The 25,532-nt window shown below is 32.6% G+C and overlaps 1 protein-coding gene across 1 annotated transcript; it reads right to left on the bottom strand.

Moving 5' to 3' along the window:
- Positions 1-241: 241 nt before the first annotated feature.
- LOC140044504 (TPR repeat-containing protein DDB_G0287407-like) lies at positions 242-14,735 on the bottom strand. The gene is given in 24 exon segments (XM_072089033.1): positions 242-2,567; positions 3,093-3,251; positions 4,000-4,080; positions 4,449-4,592; positions 5,074-5,190; positions 5,460-5,592; positions 5,739-5,854; positions 6,056-6,184; positions 6,515-6,623; positions 6,710-6,875; positions 7,239-7,420; positions 7,510-7,697; positions 8,156-8,329; positions 8,621-8,728; positions 9,015-9,126; positions 9,471-9,607; positions 9,867-10,016; positions 12,309-12,407; positions 12,638-12,771; positions 13,078-13,211; positions 13,359-13,465; positions 13,705-13,773; positions 13,868-14,096; positions 14,609-14,735. Coding segments are annotated over 23 exon segments (3,051 nt in total). The 5' UTR covers positions 14,066-14,096; positions 14,609-14,735; the 3' UTR covers positions 242-2,462.
- Between the last annotated feature and the right edge of the window lie 10,797 nt (positions 14,736-25,532).

Raw genomic sequence — 25,532 nt, 5'->3', positions numbered from 1 at the left:
TCTGAAAATTGCAATGATAATTTAACGGTTTCCCCATCGATAATTTTTGTTTTTTCTGTTTAAAAGGACAAGGTTGTTTCTGATTCGTCAGAAGTTCATGATGATGGATTGAGTTATATTTATTCTTTGTTTCAAGCCAACAGTGTAAAACACCAATAACAGGTTGAAAATAAAATTAATTTTATTAAGATTATTTAAATAATTTCATTAATAATAGATTTAAATTGAGAGAAATTACAGTTCAAAATATCTAAAGAATTACTTTTTAAAAGACAGATTGATAGATAATGTTAAGCATGTTTTCTACTAATTTTAAAATACATTCAAACATCATTCATTCATTTAGTAAGAGATATCAAAACAATCTCTAACAACAAAATTTACAAAACCTTTTTTATTCAAATAAAAATAAAATGAAGTTTTCCAATATTAAAATCATGATTATTGATATATTAAAAATATTCAAAAAACGTTAATAAATAAGTGCCTCAAAATATATTTCTCCAAAATTATTTTTATTTTTTGTTAATGTCTGATATTTGCTAAGATAATATATAAAGATTTATGTTAAAAAACATAATGATTCATATGTAATTAATAGGAATTTATGTTTTAATAATAATTACATTACTCATGGACTGTTCTATTCTTCTTCTGAGGGGTGCTACAATAAGAACAATTCTAAGAGTTGTAATCTTTTCCACCAGGAGTAAAAAAAGAAAAAGAATTGTGATAAAGATAATGTCATTTACAGATTGCCTCCAAATTGAATAGCATCTTGTAGGTTTGACATACAGCCTAAATAAAATAATATAAAGTGGTCCAGAATTGGGATCTTGGTCTGGATTCCCTCCAAAAACTAATGGAGTCCTTCGTGACCACATACTATCTGTGATTTAAATATGGTAAAGATCCGTCTTGTAGTTTTGACGTTATCCTGCAAACACCCACACACACATCTCAGACAGAATTATAACCTCCTACGCGGAGGTGGTATGATAGACTTTATATTGGCTATCACTTTGCCACCAGAAATACACACACTGACATAGTCCTACCCAATAAACAATAACGTAACTATTGCATATTGCACAAACAGTAACAAATGAAAGATTTAAAAAGTGAAAGAGATTTTGTAAAAAAAAATACAGATACATATTTTACAAAGGATATATATATAAAATGGACATTAATTCTGGACAAAACTGGCAGCATTTGGCCTGGGATGATAGTGGTCTTCTGAAGGTCGGTGGCTGTATTCACACTTAGGAAACACTTAAAGATAAATAAATTCCGATTTTTGAATAGGCCATTTTGTAATTTTAATAATAAGTTATTCACATACACAAAATGAAAACAAACAGTTAAACTCCATTTTATAAGTGGTTTTCACCAAGAAGAATTTTTAGTTAAGTTAGTAAATATGCTTCATTTACCTAAGTGTAAATACAACCATTGAACTAAAACACAATCACTATCTTACAAATCATAATGTCAAAGTGATAAAATTGATATTTTTTTCTCTGTCTCATGATCGATAACAATAATTTTTTTATATATAAATATATTTGTACACATACTTACTACCATAGTACAAAATAATAATGTCTCCATTGACACATATAAAATAGTAAAATGTTAAAAAGGACGGTTTTCTTACGAATGATGTGTAAATTATGAAGTTCTTGATCGCCATCAATATTTTACTTTTTTTGATATATATATATATTTGTACACGTTACTAAAATATTGACAACTAAAATAATGAATTGTCTCCAAATAATGACCACTTTAGAGCGGGATAACACTGGATTCCTCGGCTTATTAGTAGTAACACTTATGGAGAGTTTTTACCCTCATTATTGCCATCATACTGACAGTATTGTTTCTATATATTGGGTATTCCCCCAATGAGTGTGTTAGCCCTGATGGTAGCATATGTGTAATAAAGAACATGAACTAACTAGGTTTTATTTCAGATATATATCTAGCTCTATACCAATGGTATCGAGCACTGTAACCAGACGATCTAGTTATCTCTTATCCCTATATGTTTGTATCTATAAATTTATTTATACTTCTGGAATAAATACTTGCTGTAAAAACATTTTTACAATATAATAGGGATCTCCATCATTAAGACGATTATGGAGGTATTAGAGCTCAGTTTGCACTATCAAACTAGTGTGATGTGCCCAAATATGGTAGTAATATGCCCAAATATGATAGTGATATGACATCAACATGTCTATATATGGTCACATCGCATTTTGTCACATAAAATTTGATAGTGTAGACAGAGCTTTAGTTTGATGAGGTCTACATTTTAAGCTCTACTTCTCTGTTTGCTACTAACATTCCAGTCCTCTTCTGTCCTTTGATATGCCCTGTTTCCACTGACATCATTATCACATGATTGATATAGAGACATATACAAAATGTCATGATACTCATCTTTTCTGTTATTGTGCGCCTTCTGCTTCAAGTGCTGCTTTTATCCGTTGATAAGTTGGCTCTTCTAAAGAATTTCTGGCGGACGTCGTCTTTGGATGGTCTTCTCCAAAGACCTATAGAAAACAGTGAAAATATGCTAGAGTTTTTTTTTTCTTAACTTATGGTGAAATAATATGTAAGAAAATGCTTTGAAACAAAGTTTTTTTCGACAGTTTAAATCATACAAAAAAAAGTACAAAACTTTTATATCCATGAATAAAAACCAAGATACTGGGATTGGAACAAAGGCATGCTAAACATTGAGGTACAGCACCACCAAATTGATAGTGGTGAATGTCTATAAATAGATGTAGGAAAAACCTCATAATAACCTTATAATCCAACTTCAGGTATAATCCCACCCTCTACTCTATGTCTCATTTCACAAACAGGCATATTCCGGGTATAGTCCCAGTATTGACTTTTGGTCTGGATGTAGGCCTCTCTCTAGCAAGTTCAGATGATTACCAATCACTTCTTTCCTGAACCAGGGTTTCCTCGGGTATAGTCCCACCTCCAAAGTCAGCCCAATTTGTGTTCTTAGTATGGTGGGATTATACCAGAGGATATACGGCATAGGCATGTATAAGTTTACCCACCTCTACAGATACGTTATACCATTTGACAAAATACTCATAGGCTGTGCGGTAATCTTCCCTGTCTTCATGATAGATACCAATGTTACTCATCAGCCGTGTCATCAGCTTACAGTTTAAACCATACGCTTGTTCACACTGTTCATAAGCTTTGTTGTACCACTTCAAATTTAAAGAGAAAAAATGTGAAATAACATCTAGTAATTATCAACTTCTTAAGCTCTGTCTACACTAGAAAACTTTGTCACAAAAAATGTTATGTGCCCATATATGACATTATGATGTCATATCACTACCATATTTGGGATCATCTCTACCATATTTGGGCCCATCTTACTTTTTTTGTCAAACCTGTTTGATAGTGTAGACAGAGCGTAAAGGTCCGTTTCTACTGAGCCTAATCCCATGGGCTTGTTTTCAGGTTTTTACAGTACATGGAAATAATTCATAAACTAGACTTATCTTAAAGATATATTGTCCCCCTAAAAAAATATTTTTTTTAATTTTTTTGTTGAATATGTTATTTTAATAGCATAATAGTTATTCACTCTCACAAAAAATTGGGTCTGAAAAAATTTATTTACCCGAGAAAAATGTAATTTAAAGCAAAAAATTGTCAAATTGTCTGGAAGACAATGAGTTTTTGGGTAATTTAACTGTTTATTTTGTCTTTTTATAGGTGAAATATTTTTTTTCCCCCGTTTTTTTTTCTTATGGAAGTAAACAACTTCATTAAAACTGCAAAATGGCCTATTCAAAGTCTGATTTTAAAAATCTTTATTTTTCATGATTTTGGGAGACAATACATCTTTAAGTTTTAATACTTCTTTCTAATTGATATCCAGACATTGCTTGCTCGCCCAACACAAAATAAACTGCAGTGACCACTACTGTGTGTTAAAGAACTAACCTCAATTTGCTCCTCAGAGCCTCTTTCATACAAGATAGCTTTAGTCATGCTAGCCTCTGCCTCCTTTCCGAGGTCTTCCAACTAAAAAAAACAAATGTTCATTAGAATCAATAACAAGGAAAATATATCAAAATATTTTACCACTAATTCTTTTTTATATTAGTAAGTTTTCGAGCCTAGTATGCATTTTTAATCTGCATGGATAGGTGACTTGTCTTGTTAATGCAGTGGCGTAACACAGAGGCCCGAGGCCTCTGGTGTAGGGATGCTAAGTGGCCCTCCAACGCTGGAGTCCTTGGCCATTTTTAGCCTTTTTTAAATTATTTTATTGCCTTTTTATTCATCTGGGCTTTGCTCAGGGGCACCAATAAGCTTTGGAGCCCCTGGATTTAGCCAGTGAGCGGTCTTAGCTGTAAGCCACTGGTTAATGGGATAGGTGACTTGCTTACCTCCAAAAAAATAGTGAGAGCTTTCTCGATATGCTCCAACGCCTCTTCTTGCGCTTCATCTGCGTCAAGAGAGGCGTCACCTCCACATTCATAGAAAGTGTTCAGTGAAAAAGATAAGGACATCAGTGATATACCCATCTTGTACTGAAAAAAGTGGATAGAAATTGGGTTACTATCAGAAAACAAGATTTTGCTTAATTATAAATAATTGAGAAGTGAGGAGCTTATTTTGAACTGGAATTTATTATTACTAAATGAACAAATAATAATTATTTTAAATAATGTTAATTATAATAACAATTAATCAGACAGACAGACTGAGGTCAAACACCTCAACAATTTGCATTGAAATTGAAAGTAGTGGAGCTGTAACTTTGTGGTTCAGGGTTCAGTCCTGACCTAGTTCAGTCCTGACCTAGTTCAGGGTTGTAACTCACGACTATTTCAACTCCTTAAGTTTCAAATAAGACTTTGTTTATAAGCACGATCAATTATAAAATAGTTTATCCATCCATCCTGTAATTTCCGAGTTACTCGCTGTTGGATGCGTATGAACAAAAATATATATATATATTCTTATATATTAATTCTGATAGATGAACATATAATACTAAAGATTCAATACCTTGTGATGATCACCCTGCAACGTCTCTCGTATTTTTACAGATTTTCTGAAGAACTCGATGCAAGGCTTCAAGTCTTTGATGTTCTCCCTTTTGATAAAGTCATGCATTTTAGAAATCTAAAATAAAAGAGACAAAACAATTATTTCTTTCTTTTATTTACCAAAAATAAATTTAAAACTTTGTAAATATAAATAAAAACATAATAAATCATGGGATGGGCTAAAAAATAGTCAACTAGTTCAGACATTGAAAAATAAATAGTTAAAACATCAATATCAATACCAGATACAAGAATTTTAAAACGCACTTTGATAACTGTAATTCCCATCATATATATAATATATTATATCAAATGGTTTTATTCAGTTACAACTACTACACTTACCTCATCATAGAGTTCACCATAGAGAGCGAAAAGCTCCACCAACCGCTCTGGTCGGCCACCGAGCTGTTCCTCTTCAATGTTGAGGGCAACGTCTATGTAACCTTTCGCTACAGAGTATTCACCAGCTTGTACTCTGAATGCGAGAAAAAAATTATGGGAATGTTTTAATATCAAACTGAACAGAAATATAAAAATGAAATTTTTGTATCTGTATATCTCAATTTCACATTCCTCAAAAATAGGGCTGATTTCACATAAATAAAACTAATTAAAACTTACAGAAGTCTTGCAATATGCTCATATCGTATGCAATACTCTTCAAGTCCAAAAGCCTCCTTATCAATTGATTCAAGAATGTTACGATATTGCCTCTCCATAAATTTATAATCTCCGGCCTAATATAATAATTTCAATATTGTTGTGTACAATAATAATAAAACATTAGTTTAGTTAGTCATAGCAAAAAATATATTTTCAAATGTCATCCACTGAAAAAAACAGGAACAATTTGGGGTGTGAGAATCTGTTTGTGGAAGAAATTTCAGTTTACAAGGTTTTCGGAAAGTCATAAAATTTAATAATAAATGTTGGTATACCTTCCTCCAGTATAGTAGAAGCTGAGAGCTGTAATAATCATTGAAGAGGTGGTCAAAGATTGGCCATTCAGTCAGACATTTAGCCAAGCGGTCAGTGTCCTTTATTTTCACAAGATGGTATGGATACTCCTATAGAGAAAAGGTATACATCATATCAAGAAATAAAATATGACCTTGTCAAAAACTCATAGACTTATATGCATTATTGTAGTGATTTCAATAAGAGTATATATAGTCTTAATGCTTGCTTCTCGCTAGAGACACAATGCCAGAACGTATTGACGAATCATGTGATGAATCATGTGACGAATCATGTGATGAATTATTGTTTATCATTCGCCGCTTCCGTTGTGTCTATGTCCTTCATTGCCTCTTTTGTGAAAACCAAGCTTAATATAAAAACAAATGTTTCCCAAACATTTTTCTATATAAATCTATATTTTTAAGAAATAAATTTACCTCAACTTTGCGATCTACGTTCTGCTCGTGCTCAAAAAAGTTTGCAAGAGTGAGGTGCCAAAAGGCATACACGTCTTCTTTCTCTGAATTATCTTCCGCATAAAAATATCTGTCAAGAAAAATTAAAAATATGAAATAAAAAAGTATTTTAAAGAACAAAGTAAACTGTATCAATTATTTAATAATTATGCTTACTTTTTTCGTACAGCTTTACTAACGGATCGGTGGTAGAAATCAAGCCTGCCCTCACCACTATCACCGAAAGGCCTAAGAAATGTACGCAGTGCACGGTACACAGCTGCCCATTTAGCAGCTGATAAAGGTTGGTTAGTGATTGGCTGTACATCAGGATCTTCCTCTTCTATTGCAATTATAAAAAAGAAAAACAGTTTATAAAATATTTCATGTTTCAACAGGTTATTACCTTTAATTGAGGGTAACACCTGTGAAGTGTTTTCGCATGTAAACAATGAAATAACATGACATAAGTAATTCCTAGGTCATTGCTATACAAAGTTTTCTTTTGCTACAATCTATAACATCTGGTTTTTGATCTGGTTTTTTATGGTTTGTTCTTGTGTGATCTGGTTTCTGCTGGTTTGATCTGGTTTCTTCTGGTTTGTTCTTGTTTGATCTGGTTTGCTTGCACATTTTTTAGTACATTATCAGGATTGTTATGACAATAATTCTTATCCAATAAATTTACAAGGTACAGTAAACTAACTTTTCTGCAATTTTTCAAAGTTTTCTTTAGATGGCGTCAGCAGGGACAAATCACCACCAAGAATTGAGAGCAGTTCCGTTTCAAGAAGTCCATGAGACGAATTTTCCAGTAAACAGAGCGTTGCAATCATCAACATGCCACCATTCTCTTGTTCAAACCGGGATAGTACTTGCCCCAACAAACTAAAAAAGAATCAAGGCAATAATTCGGAATTTTTTTTAATGATACAAATAACTAAATATTTATCATAATCGTTTTTTTCACAACTTACTCGAGGAGATCATCTGCTAGTGACTTGATTTTTTCCGTGACTCGACTGAAATCTCCAAATACGCGTAGTTCTTCACATGCAATAGAAAGCCACAGAGGGTTCTTAGACGCTTCATTTGACAACAGACAGGTCATCTGCTCTTTGTCAAGCTTTTTGTGGTAGTTGCTTAAAATCTCTAACACAATTTCCTGTTAAAATCAACAAAAATTCATCAAGATATTAAAGAGTTAATTTAGAGTACACTCTCTTGTGTTTATTATTTTGTATCATTTTGATATTATTAGTGACAATCTGTCCAGAATAACAAAGATTCAATCATCATCTTAAATGCTAATAGTCGTTAGACTTTGCGCGTATCATTGGGTTTTTTTAGCAAGTATGTGAAAAGTTCTGTTTATGTTTGCCATCGATCCATGTTCTTTTCGGTCTTCCTTTTGGTCTTTTTCCGAGCCTCTCTGAGTGCGATCTTGGCTGGTGTGTTTTCATTTAATCGGAGCATATGACCAATAATGAATGAATAATTATGATAATGAAGATAATTAGGATAGTAGTTTAAAAAGGTAAACAAACAGATCATCTAATGTAGGTACAGTTATGAGGTTTAAAAAAGCATTTACTGGAAAAGAATTACTGTGTGAATACATACCTTTCTGGATGCAATATCAAGTGGCGTAACAGGAACTTCAATTGGGCCATGTGGTCTTGCTAAAAGTGTTACGTGCGGTGGTGTCTCATTAATCATTGAGAATATACAGCGAACCTGTGGAGCAAGTTTACGTGGCAACCAACTTAACGTGCCGTGTCCTTTCTCCTCATCAACCTAGACCAAAACGAGAATGCATTTTTAAAAACTTTCAATTTGAATTAGGTGTAAATGCAGCTTTAAATATTCAATTTAAATTTGGTGTAAATGCAGGTTTAAAACTTTCAGGTTGAATTTGGTGTGAATGTGGTTTTAATAATACTCTCAGTTAGAATTAGGTGTGAATGCTGCTTTAACAATACTATCAGTTAGAATTAGATGTGAACGCATCTTTAATACCTTAGTTAAAATTAGCTAGCTGTAATACCATTTATAGGTGCATTGTGATACAAAGGCTTGCCAAATTACCTGATTAAGGGCATCAACCAACAAGATAACAGGCTTTGAATTTGGATTGGATAATACACCAGCTAACAGTTGTGCAGCGCCCTCATAATCCTTTGGCATATTGGAATCCTGGAAAGAAAATTATGGAATTTATCTTGGGCTACCTTCAAGCTTTTGTGAGAAAACAAAATTGTTTGTAGGCCTACAATAAATAAATATTTTAAATGCAATGTGTATATAATTATGATGTTTTTCAGTTAAATCATTATTACCATGGTTAAATTAGACACTGAAGAATTTCTGATAACAATGGAACTTGCTCATACATCAAGATCAACATCTTAACATCCTGTTCGAAAGACTAGGCAACGAGCGAACTAAACAGATAAAAGGAATAACATTCGTACTGACTTACATTACAGATTTTGAGTTCCTTAAGGAGTCTCTTTAACATCATTTCTTGATCTGTTGACCCAGGAATGGCACCAACAAAATGGTAGAAGACATGCCAACCTGCATCTCCACCACTAAAAGAAAAATTCCACCAATGAGTTTGATATGAAAATAATGCAACAAAAAATGTTCTTCTTCTTCAAACCAGGTTTAAAAAGACATGACCTTTTGTCCTTAAGTCTCAGTACAAGTGTTTTAACTCCACCCTAATTTTTTGATTCAGACGAATTTCTTTAATATGTTCTAAATCAAGGCAAGATGCTAAATAAATCCATCCCATAATATTTAAAAAATAAAGGTTGTTGATGAAGAGTAAAAACACTCAGCTATGACGTGAACCCAGACTAGCAAGATTGGAAAGAGGGCACCACACCAGGAATGTAAGTATCAATGATTAATAACATTAATAACATCATACCCTGGAATCCTGCCTCCACTAGCATTTTGAGTTGCTACATCAGCTGCTTTTGCCATTATTGATGATTTGCCCGTTCCTGGTCCTCCTGTCAGGATCAATGGCTTACCCGTACCAAGATCTGTCACATATTCCGCTATCTGACAAAAGAAAAAGAACTGTATATTCAAACACCTGCCCAAATAAAATAATCGCAAATCTGCAATGTGCATAAAATTAAGATGTTAAAAGATTTCATATAATAAATAAATATACTCCTGAACTTTTTTTTTTATAGTGAAGTAAGGTTGGGGAACCATCATTTGGATTTAATGCTACTTCAACTTTTCATTTTCTTTCAATTCCTTTTTAATTTACTTACAACTTCTTTCCATTTCTTTTCGTTTTTGTTAAACTCACCTTGTCTAAGATTTCATTTCGACCGAGCACGACGCTACATCTACTCTTCATAAACGCCTCGTGCGCCTCTTTCTGTTGCTCATACACATCAAGTTTACCCTCATGAATTGGGTACTGTTCCGCTATTCTTTCTTGGAAAAACTTGAAAATCTTGAAATAGTAAACATGTGAAGTTAATCCCAAAATATAGCTAATCTTTTATTTCAATTGTCATGGTGATGGACAGATGTATATCACAGAAAAAAAAAGAAACATTTCACAGAATCTCTGTTTTACTTTTTAAGCCCTCTTTTACTTTTTAAGCCCTCTTTTACTTTTACCAGGTTCCTTCCCCTTCTACCAACCCACCACAACTTTAACTATGACCTATGACATGGGTCAGCCTCTAATGAATGTGAAAACTTTCAACTGATACTTTGAAATGTTCAACAATTTGATTAATAAATGATAAACAGATCGATTGATATAATGAATACATCAAAGTAAATACTGGCATAGCAAATTATTTAATTTGAATAATATACAATTTAGTATATTAATTATTAACATGTAAACAAGGGTAGTACAAATGGCAATCTCAATATGGCAAAAAATAAAAATAAAGAAAATCCCTTTCATACAGGTTAAGCTAATATACAGGCAAACTTTGTACAATGCTTAGTAGCTGGCAGACAAATTAAATAAAGGTGGTACTGGTACTGGTACTGGTTCAAATAACCGTCTCACAGAGACATCTGGTAGCCATTGACTTGAAGTTGGCATTTGGATGTGTTACTTTTAAATGTAGGCCTACAGTATGAGAGTGACTACTACCAAATTACACAGTCACAAAACAACTTATAAAACAGTTCATATATACAGTTAAAACATTGCTGGGAATTATAAATTTCTGTTGAAGCAGGCTCTAATGAAGTTGCATCTAGTAAGTTGACTTTGTTGTACAACTCTATCAAGTACTGATGGTATCTTCCGACCTCTTCGTTTACTTTGTGTTGTGTGAAAAGTAAGAATTTTTGTAGGATCTTCATTTTCTTTTCTAATTACATGTCCGATCCAGTTGAATTGTTGCTTGTAGACATATTCTTCTAGCGGTTGACAGCCAGTAATTTTGTAGAGATCGTCATTATCAATTACGTAACGCCAGTCTATATAGTTTTCATCTGTTTCAGCATCTGAGGATATGTCTACATGGTTTGGTGGGCAGACTCTTTGAAAGCCATTCACTAGCATTCTTCTTAGGAAGGTTTTGTATGTTGTGCTAAGTTTGGACATTTCACTTCCTGTTGCCCTCCAAGCATGGCAACCATAGGTGAGTCTACTCCTAACTAGACCATTAAGAAACATCATTCTTGTTTGTAGGTGGATCGTTCTGTTGGTAAGCAATGCCCTATTCTCTGCAAATGCTCCTTTGGCTGAATTGATTCTGTATTTTACTTCTTGATCTCCAATATGAACATCATTGTAGGTAGCCCATACACCAAGGTATCTAAAGTGTGTTACGTTGTTAATGTGTACGCCGCCAATTTGTATGATGCATCTTGGGTATTCTTCAACTTCCTCTTTCCAGTTCCATATAATGGTTTCTGTTTTGGGGGCACTAATTCTTAGGCCAAATTCCAGACATACTTTATTCAAGATGTTCACAATGGTTTGCAGTTCTTCTTGTGACCAGGAGCTTACAGCAAAGTCGTCAGCATAGCCACTTTCAAAGTCGTCATAGATGCCCCTTGAATGACGAGGCAAAACATACCACACTGGAAAATTCTTGAAGACAAGGTTTTATCTTGAACAACAATAAAAAATACACATAAATAAGAAAACATAGAGGGGATGTATAAAGCTTGGTTTGCACTAGGACGCAATGCAAGTACCTATGCACAACGCAAGGACCTATGCAGCAATACAGGGACCTAAGCAGCAACTCAAGAACCTAAGCGCAACCGATGCGCAAGGCAAGGACCTAAGCACAACACAAGAGCCTAGAGCACAATGCAAGGACCTACGCAAGTAATTTGACCAATCACCACAGGATTGATGATGATCCTTGTGTCGTGATTAGTCAAAATACTTGCAGCATTGAATTTACACTCATTGCATATAGTGGGAATCAAGCTTTAAAGAAGAAATGCACAACATGGACAAAATATAAGAGTGCGAGAAAAGGTAAATATACAGAAGTAAGGAACAATATAAATGTAGTTATTTTTTAAGATTAATTAATATATTACCAACCTCATCCGATGAATCTGATTTTAAGCCAATATGTTTTCTACGTTATTTTTTTTTGTTAGATTACAAAGTTTCACATCTGTTATGTTTTGAGGACAACCTTAAGTCTACTGCAGTAAATTGATTGGTACTGTAGTAATTTGTAATAAACTACACTTACAGTATGTTAAGTTGACTAGAATTGTTTTTACTGATTAGAATGTACGAACATACCTTGTTTGTAAACACGCCATGCAGACCATCAAGGCTGACCTTTCCCGTATCTGTGTCAACACCAGCGTACGTACAGTCATAAGTAAACACTCGATCAGACTGAAATTACACAAACAATACAGTAGAATACCTACAGGGCCCAAGAACATGGCCCCTTATTAGAGGCATGTTCCATGAATAGGGGAAAGAGTTCCCTCATTACACTCATGAAAGAAACTTGTAACTTTAAATTAAATCAAGGAAATTTTAGATTTTCACCATTTTTTAAAAAAAGGTCCCACAGGCACATGGTTTTATTAAAATATTTATTAAATCAAACAAATACAAACCAAGAATCTATCAGAGAGAACGTCTTTAAGGACTTTCAGTTTGTGCTCAGCAACTGGATTGGAGTCTATGAAATCATCCTTATATTCAGTAGGAAGTGATTCCAGGAAAGTTGTGTCGCGAATTGCAAATAGGGCTGTGAAGAAAATTGTAATATAAATGTAGAATATTTGAATAAATATTAAAAATTAATATAATAATTATGTCAAAATAGAGAAATCAGGGAAACACAATACCATATGACAATTTCTGAAGGCGCACTTCAACCTTAAAGATATGGCAAATTTTAGTCTTTTTTTTTTTCGAGAGAAATTCTTAGCATCAAAGATACTGTAGGTCCATTCGAGTAGATAAAACACAGGACTGGGTTTGGTAGGTATACAGTAACAACTAAAATAACTGTGTAAAATCATTCTTTTATTATATTTGTGTGTTTACTTACAATTAGGATTGTCCTTTCGATATGCGCCATGAATTATCTCCATTTCTGTCACTGATAATCCTTTTATCCATCTGTATTCAGAGTACACACTATCAGGAACTTCTTTGTCCGTTGGGATCCACCCACAACGAGCACTAAATAAAGAAAAAGGTGAACATTTTTGAAGAGGGGAAAGGCATTACAATTAAGGAGAAGGTATATTATCACAGGATGGGCTCAAACAAAACTGTGTATATGTTTGCCTGCTTACGTAAAGTACAAACACAGCACACTATACGTACCAAGTCATGTTAAGAAAGAACGGCATGATGTTGTCTTGGTAACACCTGTCGATCTCTCCGAGGCATGTGCGCAGAGTTTCTTCTGATGTCGTATCTTTTGGAACACCCTATGAATAAAGACAAAAATTCCCCTTAATGCAAATTTTCTGTTTCTGTTTTTTAATCATTTATTTTATATGATTTAATACAGCAAAAGTATATAACATTGAAACAAAACAACCTAATTCTATTAAAATCAGAAATGTTTATATTGTATTAATCTTTATCCATAATAATATGTTACTCTACATTACAGTTATTTGGTCTGGAATTTAAAATTGTTCGTAATATAAAAACGCAGACTTACCCATCGCAAGTCACATTCAACAAGATGAAGTCTCCGTTTTTCACACCACTGACGTAAATCGGGAAACACCTAAAAAAAGATAAATGATTTTTAAATGTTCAAATTCTATATATTTATTGGATTTAGTTAGATTCTTTTGCTTATGCAGGGACTTTTACTGTACCTCTTTCACTAAAACTTCTCTCTCTGCATGAAAATCACGAAACGTAGAAGAAACAAAGATGCGCACAGTCTTTCATCCGGACCTCTTTACGACTGGTTTGTCTCGGTGTCTCTTAATGTCAATTGTCTTACGAGCGCTCTCCCACTGTTGGCTAACATCGTACTTGTAGTCGTAACTTTTTGAAGCCCCGCATCCCATAGCTGGCAGGTTTTTTAGCTAATGATAGTAACTGAAAAATTTTTTTATTTATAGCCTATTATTATGCAGTAGGCCTAGGCCTAGTATTTTGATTGATGATTTTGAAAATGACCGAATATCTTCGGCGCATGTCTTCTGTCAAGCTACTTTAAAATTGTTCCTATTGTATTAATGTAGGATACTAGCTCTAGGCCTAGCCTAGACCTACAATCAATGTAGCTTATTTATTGGTGCCAGCATCCAACTGTAGGCCTACTTCCTGACTATCTGGACAGTCCTAGGCAACAAGACTAGTCGACTTTGTGTAAGCATAGCTTTATAATAGTAAGTAGAGACAGCCTAGAGGCCTAGGCCAGCAGGGCATACTCTCATTTTTTTAAATAAACAAAGCAATTATTTAGTGCATAAAAAAGAACATTACGCTGAAAAAAATTAAAAATTCGATTTATCTAACCTGTAACCTTAACAATATAGGTAGGCCCCTAATAATATAATATATAATATAACACAATGTTCCGGCCTAAAAAAGAAAAATGTCATCACCTTAAAATAATAAATATCACCGTAGCAACTGGACTCATATCGACCTAGGCCTCCGACATTGTAAAAACCAGGCCAAGCGTAGCCGGATTTATTCAATTTCAACTACAAAAACAAACGCATTTCGCATTCACACATGTCGCATTTCATTTTCGAGTAACAGCGCACCCATTGTGATTTTGTAAACGTAGGAGGGCGTATGTGTAATGGTTGCCGAAGAATAAATTTTAAAATTTACCAAGCATTTTTATACAGCTCTCAATAATAGTAATTTAATACACGTATTTCTTCTATTATCATGCAATCAACCGTTTTACCCTGAAAATAATCAAAATATCCGATGGTTATCCTTTTGTAATAATTACCTCAATTTCGACTGATACATAAAATACAACATTAGTAGGCCTATATAGTAATAGTAAATCCGTGATGATAAAAATACTTTTTTTGTATGTGATGCATTTATTTGGCAGTTTGCCCTTCTATTTTTCAATTTTTTTACATTAGTGATCGCAACAAAAACAAAAAACCCAATGCCATCAATTTAAACGTCTATCAATAATAATAATTTATTTAAAAAGCTATAGGAATGACACACTTTTTGATATTAAGGTTCGCGCAAGAGAAATTAAAATAAAGCAAAGAAAATATATATATATCGGCATGATTAATATTTATGGGTTAATTAACCGTTAGTTATTCAGAATTAAGCTTTATTCATTACTTTCAAAGTGCACTTAATTTTTTGAAGGAACGATTTGTTTACGGTCCACCAGCGTACTAAGAACGTTAAAATCGGACTAGTGAAAGTCCTTGCCATGTCAACCCTTTGTGCTTTGGTACATGCAGAGTGAAGTAACCCTGGAGCGATTTTCAGCAGCAGATCGACTCCAACATTTAACCACTGCCAGTGAGAAACGCTAGTACTCTCGCCTTTAAAAAGAATTAATAATCCAAAATTGAAATAGTATATTAGACAGATAATTGGCCATGCGTAGGACTAATAGTTACTATTATGTTAGGCATGCACCGCTAAACAGGAGGAATTGCACAGTTAAAGTTGCGGCATTTGTGACCATCATAGCAAAGTACAATCTACAATAAAGCTCTGTCTACATTATCAAACTTTATGTGACGAAAAAATGTGATTTTTTATAGACATGATGAAGTCATATCACTAATATATTTGGGCACATCACACTACTTTGACAGTGTGGACAGAGCTTAACACAGATCGTATATCAACGTCCGATCAATAATTTCGATCACAATGTGTGAAAAGCAAGACTATTCAATTGGAAAACGAAATTCAGTTATTTTGAGTGATACGTTATTATGAACAGAACAATTCAGTTGTAACGCGGAATTTAGATAACTAGGTTACTGGCTGCACACTAACAATTCGGTGATTAGAATTTGTGTCATGAACAAAATTGAACTTTCAACATACCGTAAATCTTCTAATTTGAACCCAGGGTTATTATCTTTGATTGTTTTTTAGGGTGGGGGACTATTAGTCAAGTGAAGTCAAGTCAAGTATCATTTATTGTCATCTGTTTTAAGAAAAAACATAGAAATTCTGTTTTCTTTGTTTGGCGGAGCACAATATTCAACGGACACAACACGAACTCAAAACAAAAACATTACAAAAAGTGTCTACATGATGTTTAAGGCTCTAATAGGCCCTGGAAAGAAACTATTTGTATCGTGCTTTATTGGCCTTAATAGAACGAAATCGCCGACCGCTGCGCATCAACTGGAACACAGGCCGGATGAAATTGATCATCTTTGATAGCCACTGCCTTTTTCAGAAGACGATCCGAAAAAATGTTCTCCAAAGAAGGGAGGTTACTATTACTATTTACGGTACTATCAACTAAACACCAATTAGGATCTAAAAAGAATACACGGAACAGGAAACTAGAAACAGAATACACAGACAGGCATCATAGAAAAGAACAAAGAAATGAAATGGAAATGGGCAGGGCATATACCAAGAACTCAGGATAATAAGATGAACCAAGAGGCTCAGAATGGAAACCAAGAAATGGTAAAGGGAGGAAATGGAGATGGGCAGGGCATATACCAAGAACTCAGGATAATGGGATGGACCAGGAGGCTCAGAATGGAAACCAAGAAACGGCAAAGGGAGGAAATGGAGACAAAAGATGGAGAGATGGGGTCATCACCAAACACGGCAACATGGACGAGAATGGCATATGACAGAAGAAAATACAAACTGGTGAAGGAGGGCTTACCCAAACAATGGATAGGCACAGCCTGATGAATATTGAGAAGCGTGAGAGTCAAATCCAACACACCCACAAATATATAATATATAAATACCTCTGTGCGAGTATCTGTAAGCTGATAAACAACCTAAAACCAAAAACAAGAGATCGAACCAAAAGGAATTATTTGCTTTTGAAACGTTTAAATATCCAAAGTTGCTCTTCGTGTTAACAGTCAACATTTTTGTTTCTATTTTTGAAGGGAAAAAAATGTTATACTATATTAAAAGTTAATAACATGACGGTCTACAATTTACAAAATATACCGGTACTGTTAATGAACATACTTATAGTTTATAGACTTATTTAAAAAAAAAAATGTTCAGACTCTGTGCATCATTTATTTTATTTCAATTCAAATTCAATTCAATTTTATTTCGGGAACAATTAGTCAATATCAACAATAAAACGAGATTCGACAGAAATGTTTGAAAAGTACTGTAAAATAGACTTACAATTAACAATAATAACAACTATTGGGAATCTTAGTTTTAAAACTAAAGATAGATTTAATTTGCCATTAACCAAAGAGAGTTTTCCTTTAAAAATGTTTGTGCTTTATGAGTCGTGTTTAAATATCCGGGTTGTTACACAGTTTTGTTGGGGTAAAGGATCGGATATGACGTTTTTATAAAGAATAATTCCGGGTTCATGATCTCTTCACACATCTTTGAATGTTATTTTAACGATGCTTTCTTTCATAATATCAAATAAAGATCGAAACGTTGAATCATGGCGGCCTGACTGTCGTTTCCATTTTAAAGCAAAATCGTGTTGTTTTTTAGATAAACTATCACTACGGTTGTTTGATCATATAAACCAATTACGTAGTAATAGTTGAGATAATCTAAAATGATATATTGCCTCGAATAGCCGAATGCTTTGATGACCTTAATTATTAAATGAATTATTATTGTTCCATGATATTATCGACATAGATGTTTCTCTAATACTAAGCAATATACAACATTTGACAAAAGGCTTAGGCCTACAACGTGTATTCATAAAATATAAAGTAAAATAGGTATAGTCCTAGTAAAAACATGGATAAAAAATAGAAACAGATAGAGGGATAGGCTAAAATATGTATTGTCCCCTAAAAACATGAAATATTAAGATTAATAAATCAGACTTTAAATATACCATTTTGCAGTTTTAATAAAGTTATTCACTTCTGTTTAAAACAATATATTGTTTCACTTTTAAAGACAAAAAGAAACAGTTATTTTTAACCAAAAACCATGTAAGTATTTTTTGCTTTAATTTACATTTTGTTTAGGTGAGTTATTTTTTTCGATCCAGTTTTTGGTCAAAGTGATAAGTAGGTGACGTTAAAATGGCCTGTTCAACAACAAATAAAAAAATAGGGGGTAGGGGTGCAATATATCTTTAACTAAAATGCAGAATTCATGCACGTTCTTTATTTGTATCTATTTTGTTATTCCTTGACATAATATGGCAATTTTATAAAAGTAATTGATTATTCATCAGATGAATTTTCCTACTTCAACGTTGCTGTAGAGATACTTACGTACTACGTCAATAGAACCTCTACGAAATATAAACTGAAAAATCAATTATAATACATAACATATGGGTCAGCCAGAGTCAGCCCTTCATATTAAAAAATAATATACAATATGTGTTTATATATATCGCAAGGTACATCGAAAGTAAACACAATGAAAATGAAATGTTTACAGAACGCGATAAGCTTATGAAACACGATTTCACTGAAAAAATGCATAATCATGAAGCAGGTCGGATGAAAATATTGTTTTAGCTCCGTCTCTCCCTGGTGTGTGACGTGGCAGTGGTAGCCTATGGCGCATGCTCAGTTTAAGGTTCAGAACCATAATAGATTTCTCCGGTTTCATGTTCAATTGTAAAATTATTGTAGGTCTATTCATGAACGAAAAAAAAGAACAGTATTCAGAGTTGAATAAACAATTGTCACCCACGCGTTAAAATGATTTACGATAAATAAAGGTAAAGGAAGGTAGTAAAGGTATTCATATTTGTCCGATTAGGCCCTCCACGAAGCTTTTATAAATGTTAGGACTGGCGTATACTTCTAGTTCTAACCAGGGAGATACATCGCCATTGTTCTAACAGCTTAAAATGTGTTCTCACGTGTGCATATAGTACTTAGATTTCTTATTAAAATTAGTCGCGTCACACATGACGACACGCGCGTATTATGCTGCTTGCTAGCATTGGTACGTGACAACTATCTAATTTTGGAAAACGTTTAAAATTGTGAAAATTACAATAATAAAGTAAAACCGTTCGCATTTGCGTCTGTCACTTCTATCTCGCGCTAAGATCTCGATTATACATAATAAAATAAGCGCATTGTGTCAATTGATACTTATCAATGTAATAAATATACTTATGTTCTGAAGTATAATATGTTTTGAAATAAAAAAGTTATTTCCTTATTCTGACAAATGAACAGGAGTTGTAATTCGAGCCAAGAAGATAAAAAATTAAATATCAAATTGTTTACCAACCTAACATTTTTTTCTATAGTATGTTCCTTAAAGTTTGGTACCATAGGAACGAACTCTCGCTTGTCATTGGCCAACTTGCGTTGCGCGTACGCGCTAAGTTCAAGTGGGATTCAAGCTTTTTAAACAAGTGGAACTGATATAATTTAAAAAATATATAATCTATCATTGAAGAAATAGTGTTTTCCAATTGGCTCTTTCTTGCTATTTTAATTTACCGTTTTGATTTAGCTTTCTGCTTTTTATTTGTATCTCCATTGATATCCATTCAGGCTACAATACTCACAGTTTTCCATATTTTCAGTAAATTGTCTTTGTAGTTATGGCAGAGAGTGTCATATAAAGTTATGTGCTGCTATATACATTAATGAGTACATGCACAAATGTACCTCGCTTGTCATTGGCCAACTTGCGTTGCGCGTACGCGCTAAGTTCAAGTGGGATTCAAGCTTATTAAACAAGTGGAACTGATATAATTTAAAATATATATAATCTATCATTGAAGAAATAGTGTTTTCCAATTGGCTCTTTCTTGCTATTTTAATTTACCGTTTTGATTTAGCTTTCTGCTTTTTATTTGTATCTCCATTGATATCCATTCAGGCTACAATACTCACAGTTTTCCATATTTTCAGTAAATTGTCTTTGTATAGTTATGACAGAGAGTGTCATATAAAGTTATGTGCTTCTATATACTTTAATGAGTACATGCACAAATGTACCTATGGTTTCATGCAACGTATGTTGAATAGTGGTAAAGCTTGGTTCCCACTAGAACGCAACGCAAGCGTTTTAACCAATGAAAAGCGATGTTATAAACAGTTAGCAATCACAAGCGAATAAGCCATAGTTTGTGATTGGTCAATTCACTTGCGTTGCGTTACGTCCTTGCGTTGCGTCGCTAGTGGGAACCACGCTTTAGACAGCGTTGTTGCTTCGTTTGCAAACATTCCTCCATAACTCCAAAATGTATTGTAGATGGAGAAGCATTCTATATACTTAAGTTTAGAGTTTACAATTTTCTTTTTCTGTTTATAAGTTTATTAATATGGATGATATTTCCGAATTAAAAAGAAATTGAAATTAAATATATACGATAAATTATGATTCATTCATTTATTTATCTATTTGTTGAAAATCAATTTCCATAACTTATAAAAGCAGCACTATATTAAAGAAGTAAAATGATATACAAGTTTAAAAAGTTGATTTTTTAACTTTTAAAACAAAAAAAGAAATACGGCAAAGATAGAAAATGCAGTAGTAAATAAGTTTTCTAAAATGTAAAAAAAAAAAGTTTAAATGACAAAGTGGAAAACACGAAACAAATTTAAAAGATGAAAATTGATATGGCAACAAAACATGATAAATTAAATTAACGGAAAAAAAACATCTAAGTTTAGATTTTTTACCATGATACCATAGCCTATTTAATATGCAACATTATATAGGCCTATAATATTTGAATTTCCTGTTTGAAATCTACTGATTGAATACCGTGTTCGTCAACAGTTTTGTTTGTTACATGGATTTATTGATGTAAAATATTATCTAGGCCGTTGGAAATAGAATCAATTGATCAATTGAAGCGTAACATCACGGCGAGGATCAACAACAAAAACAGCAATTCTTCACATTTTTGGATCAGTTCCAAATTCTGTGAAATGTGTAATAGGCTTATGATTTCGCTAAAATGCATTTTGAGGTTTCGTGTAACTTGGCATTTGTTGAACTTAAAATGTTATTTCTCAAACAGGTCACGGGCTTTAAATAGATTACGGTATAACCTAAGTGTAACCTAATTGTATAACTTTATTTAGTGGTGGGTGAAGGTCTTCAATATTGGGAACAACATCTATATATGGAAACAATATGACACAGACACAAGGATTCTTCTCAACAGCAAATATTTTAATAATATTTCTTTTAAAAAAATGAAAAAATTACTTTTTGTGTAATATACCAAACTATAGAAGATAGGCCTAAATGAAAAACAAGAAAAATAAATAATTAAAGTAGATGTAAAGCAGATTTTCCAGTAGGGGAATTTAAAATATTCATGTTTCCATTCTCCAAAATCCCAAATACGCATGCGTATAAGCTGACGCTTTCGATTCACGCGAACAAATTCGTCTAGTGGAAAATCGGCTTAAACGTATGTCAATATAATTAGAAGACCGATGAAATTCCATTTCATGTATGTGAATTGTTAGTTTGGGGTTTTATTGTTCCTGTTTTCTTTACCCGTTAGGCCTATATAAGCCATACACTACAGAAATATATATTTTTTATGAGAACAATTGAGTTGCTGCCTGATGTTAACCTAGCGTGTCGTCACACAACGGCGTCTGTATTGAATTAATTCTCCTCTCGGCTTATGTTAATTACGTGTGTGTTTTGCTGAAGACTCCGATATCTACTCAATCTCTATTATCGATTTTGTTATCGTTGTACCGTATACTCATAGAATGATAATTTAAACACTACTTAGTTTGTATAATATTCTGAGTTCAATAAACATTGTTCAGCGTATAACCAAATGTAAATACAGTATCACACAGTGCCGGTACATTGTCTAAAAAAACTATATCGTGTTGCACTCAAAATATATCATGACCCGCCGACCCATGTTTCTTTGTTGTTAGAATCTAGGTCATAATTTTACACCACGTGCACGTGTTGTCGATTTTTAAAATTCGTTTGTGCCAACTATGAATATTAACACGGGTGTCTCAAGAACGTAAATTTGTAGCTATGTTAACATTTTAAAGTGTATAGTTAAATTTTACTGCACTTTCACACAATTCTTGTCTTTTTTTTTAAATCGACATCTAACAAAACACTTTATATTATGTAGGCCTACAGTTTATTTAAGTAAATTGTTTAATTTTCTTGTATCCTATTTTAACTGTTTGTATTGTGCCTATGGAGTGAGTTAGAATCTGTTGGACTTTAGCCTTTTGTCACTCCTGGTTATTTTTGTGACTGAATATATTATTTTTTTCTTCACTTACGAAGATAATAAGTTTTTATCTTGTGTCTTGAAGAGATATGAACATTTTTTATTAATAATTATAATAAAAGTAAATATTGTTAAAATCTTGATGATTATTTAGTCATGGGCAAATAAGTTGCAACTAATCTCCATGGTAATGTGGTGTCGTTTGTGTGAATTCTGTTGGTCTAAATAATATTTCTTGAAGTGATGATGTTTTCATGATTTTCTTGATGTGTGACAATTCTGGAAATGTTAATATATTAGTAAAGAATATAATTAAAGACTGTGAAATGTGTTATTTTATTTCTTAAGCTCTATTTTCACTAGTTTGACACAAAACAATTCTCTACCAAATATAGTAGAGATTACGCCCAATTGTGGTATGACATCATCATGTCCATATGGGCACATCACATTTTGTTCACATAAGTTTGATAGTGTAGACGGAGCTTTAAAGCCTACCCATGGATTCCTCCTTGGTGTAGTATACAATTGTGAAATAATAGTGGCATTCCTTTGGTTATTATGGTATTCTAACGCTATTTACGCTCCATTTGTCAGTCTGAATTAGATAATGAAGGTTTTAGTGTTAATTTCAAACACAATATTTTAGTCAAACAAAATCAAAATGTCGAATATTCAAAAACTGTTACTGAACTGAGATAAACGTTGATAGCACTTTTGGGTAATCAGAATATTTTTGGTAAGAGTCGGTGCCGGAGCTTGATCAACGGGCAAAAGATCATTTTGTAACTTCGCTGAAGAAATACAGATATGTATGACAAAATGGAGGTCCATCATTAAGCTCTGTCTACACTATCAAACTAATTTGACAAAAAAAAGTATGATGTGCCCAATTATGGTAGTGATATTCCCAAATGTGGTAGTAATACGACATCATCATGTCCATATATGAGCACATCACATTACATAAGTTTGATAATGTAGACAGAGCTTTAGTCTGAAAGAAACGCTAGATAGATATAACTTTATGAATGTGTCGTAATAACATAGAATAAAGACTCATATATATTAATGTCTACTTCCTCATTACAATATGGTTAAAATGTTCGTACAGGATCTGGAATTTTTTCCCTCTTTTGTGGTGTAAACTATCAATTCTATTAGTTCGTCATAATCACAAATACATATTATAGATGTGCGTTAATATTTCTCTTTCTAAATCACCCTCTTTTTCGTTATTTTCTTGAATGTACTCATAATTATGGTAAATAAATATTAAAACAAAACCCATAAGTAGCTAATTTTCAAACAACGATATCTTTACAGTGTATCCTTTGTTACAATTATCTTCTCCTGATGATAGGCTAACGCTCGAAACATGTCGTATTAATAAATTTATTGAGGCAGTTTTGACTTTTTTTCTATCTATATATTTGTTTCTATCTACCCTGCCTATGCAGCTCTTTAATTCATATTTATTTACAGTATAGTAAGTTGGTATAGGCCTATATAAACTAGCTATATAAAATATCTCATTAAGAACATCGTGATTAAAACAAGAATATTCTATACATCCTAAATATGTAGCCTATGTTATAAAACAAGCTCCATTAGCTTTGAAGATTTCTTTTACTTTTATTGTGTAAACACACACTAAACATAATTATTTAGAATTTATTATTCATGTAATCAGCAAATTTTTATGATTTTTAAAAAAAGAACTAAATATGTAAAAAATAAATATACATAATTTTGAAACTTAAAATTAAAGTATGATGTGCCCAAATATGGTAATGACATGCTAAAATATGGTAGTAATATGACATCATCATGTCCATTATGTGGGCACAACACATTACATAAGTTTGATCATGTAGACAGAGCTTTAGTCTGAAAGAAACGCTAGATAGATATAACTTTATGAATGTGTCGTAAAAACATAGAATAAAGACTCTTATATATTAATGTAGACAATGTATATTTTCTATTTTCTCATAAAAATCTATGGTTAAAAATAATGTTCGTACAGGATCTGGAATTGTTTTCCCTCTTTTGTGGTGTAAACTATCAATTCTATTAGTTCGTCATAATCACAAATACATATTATAGATGTGCGTTAATACTTCTCATTCTAAATCACCCTCTTTTTCGTTATTTTCTTGAATGTACTCATAATTATGGTAAATAAATATTAAAACAAAACCCATAAGTAGCTAATTTTCAAACAACGATATCTTTACAGTGTATCCTTTGTTACAATTATCTTCTCCTGATGATAGGCTAATGCTCGAAACATGTCGTATCAATAAATTTATTGAGGCAGTTTTGACTTTTTTTCTATCTATATATTTGTTTCTATATACCCTACCTATGCAGCTCTTTAATTCATATTTTTACAGTATAGTAAGTTGGTATAGGCCTATATAAACTAGCTATATAAAATATCTCATTAAGAACATCGTGATTAAAACAAGAATATTCTATACATCCTAAATATGTAGCCTATGTTATAAAACAAGCTCCATTAGCTTTGAAGATTTCTTTTACTTTTATTGTGTAAACACACACTAAACATATTTAGAATTTATTATTCATGTAATCAGCAAATTTTTATGATTTTTAAAAAAAGAACTAAATATGTAAAAAATAAATATACATAATTTTGAAACATAAAATTAAAGTATGATGTGCCCAAATATGGTAATGACATGCTAAAATATGGTAGTAATATGACATCATCATGTCCATTATGTGGGCACAACACATTACATAAGTTTGATCATGTAGACAGAGCTTTAGTCTGAAAGAAACGCTAGATAGATATAACTTTATGAATGTGTCGTAATAACATGGAATAAAGACTCTTATATATTAATGTAGACAATGTATATTGTCTATTTTCTCATAAAAATGTATGGTTAAAATGTTCGTACAGGATCTGGAATTTTTCTATCTATATATTTGTTTCTATCTACCCTGCCTATGCAGCTCTTTAATTCATATTTATTTACAGTATAGTAAGTTAGTATAGGCCTATATAAACTAGCTATATAATATATCTCATTAAGAACATCGTGATTAAAATTAAATAGTACAACAAGAATATTTTATACATCTTAAATATGTATGTTATAAAACAAGCTCCATTAGCTTTGAAGATTTAT

The sequence above is a fragment of the Antedon mediterranea genome, chromosome 3 (genome assembly GCF_964355755.1).
Source record: "Antedon mediterranea chromosome 3, ecAntMedi1.1, whole genome shotgun sequence".
NCBI classification, from domain to species: domain Eukaryota; kingdom Metazoa; phylum Echinodermata; class Crinoidea; order Comatulida; family Antedonidae; genus Antedon; species Antedon mediterranea.
Note: the sequence above shows the minus strand (reverse complement) of the source record. Positions and strands in the feature narration are given on the sequence as shown.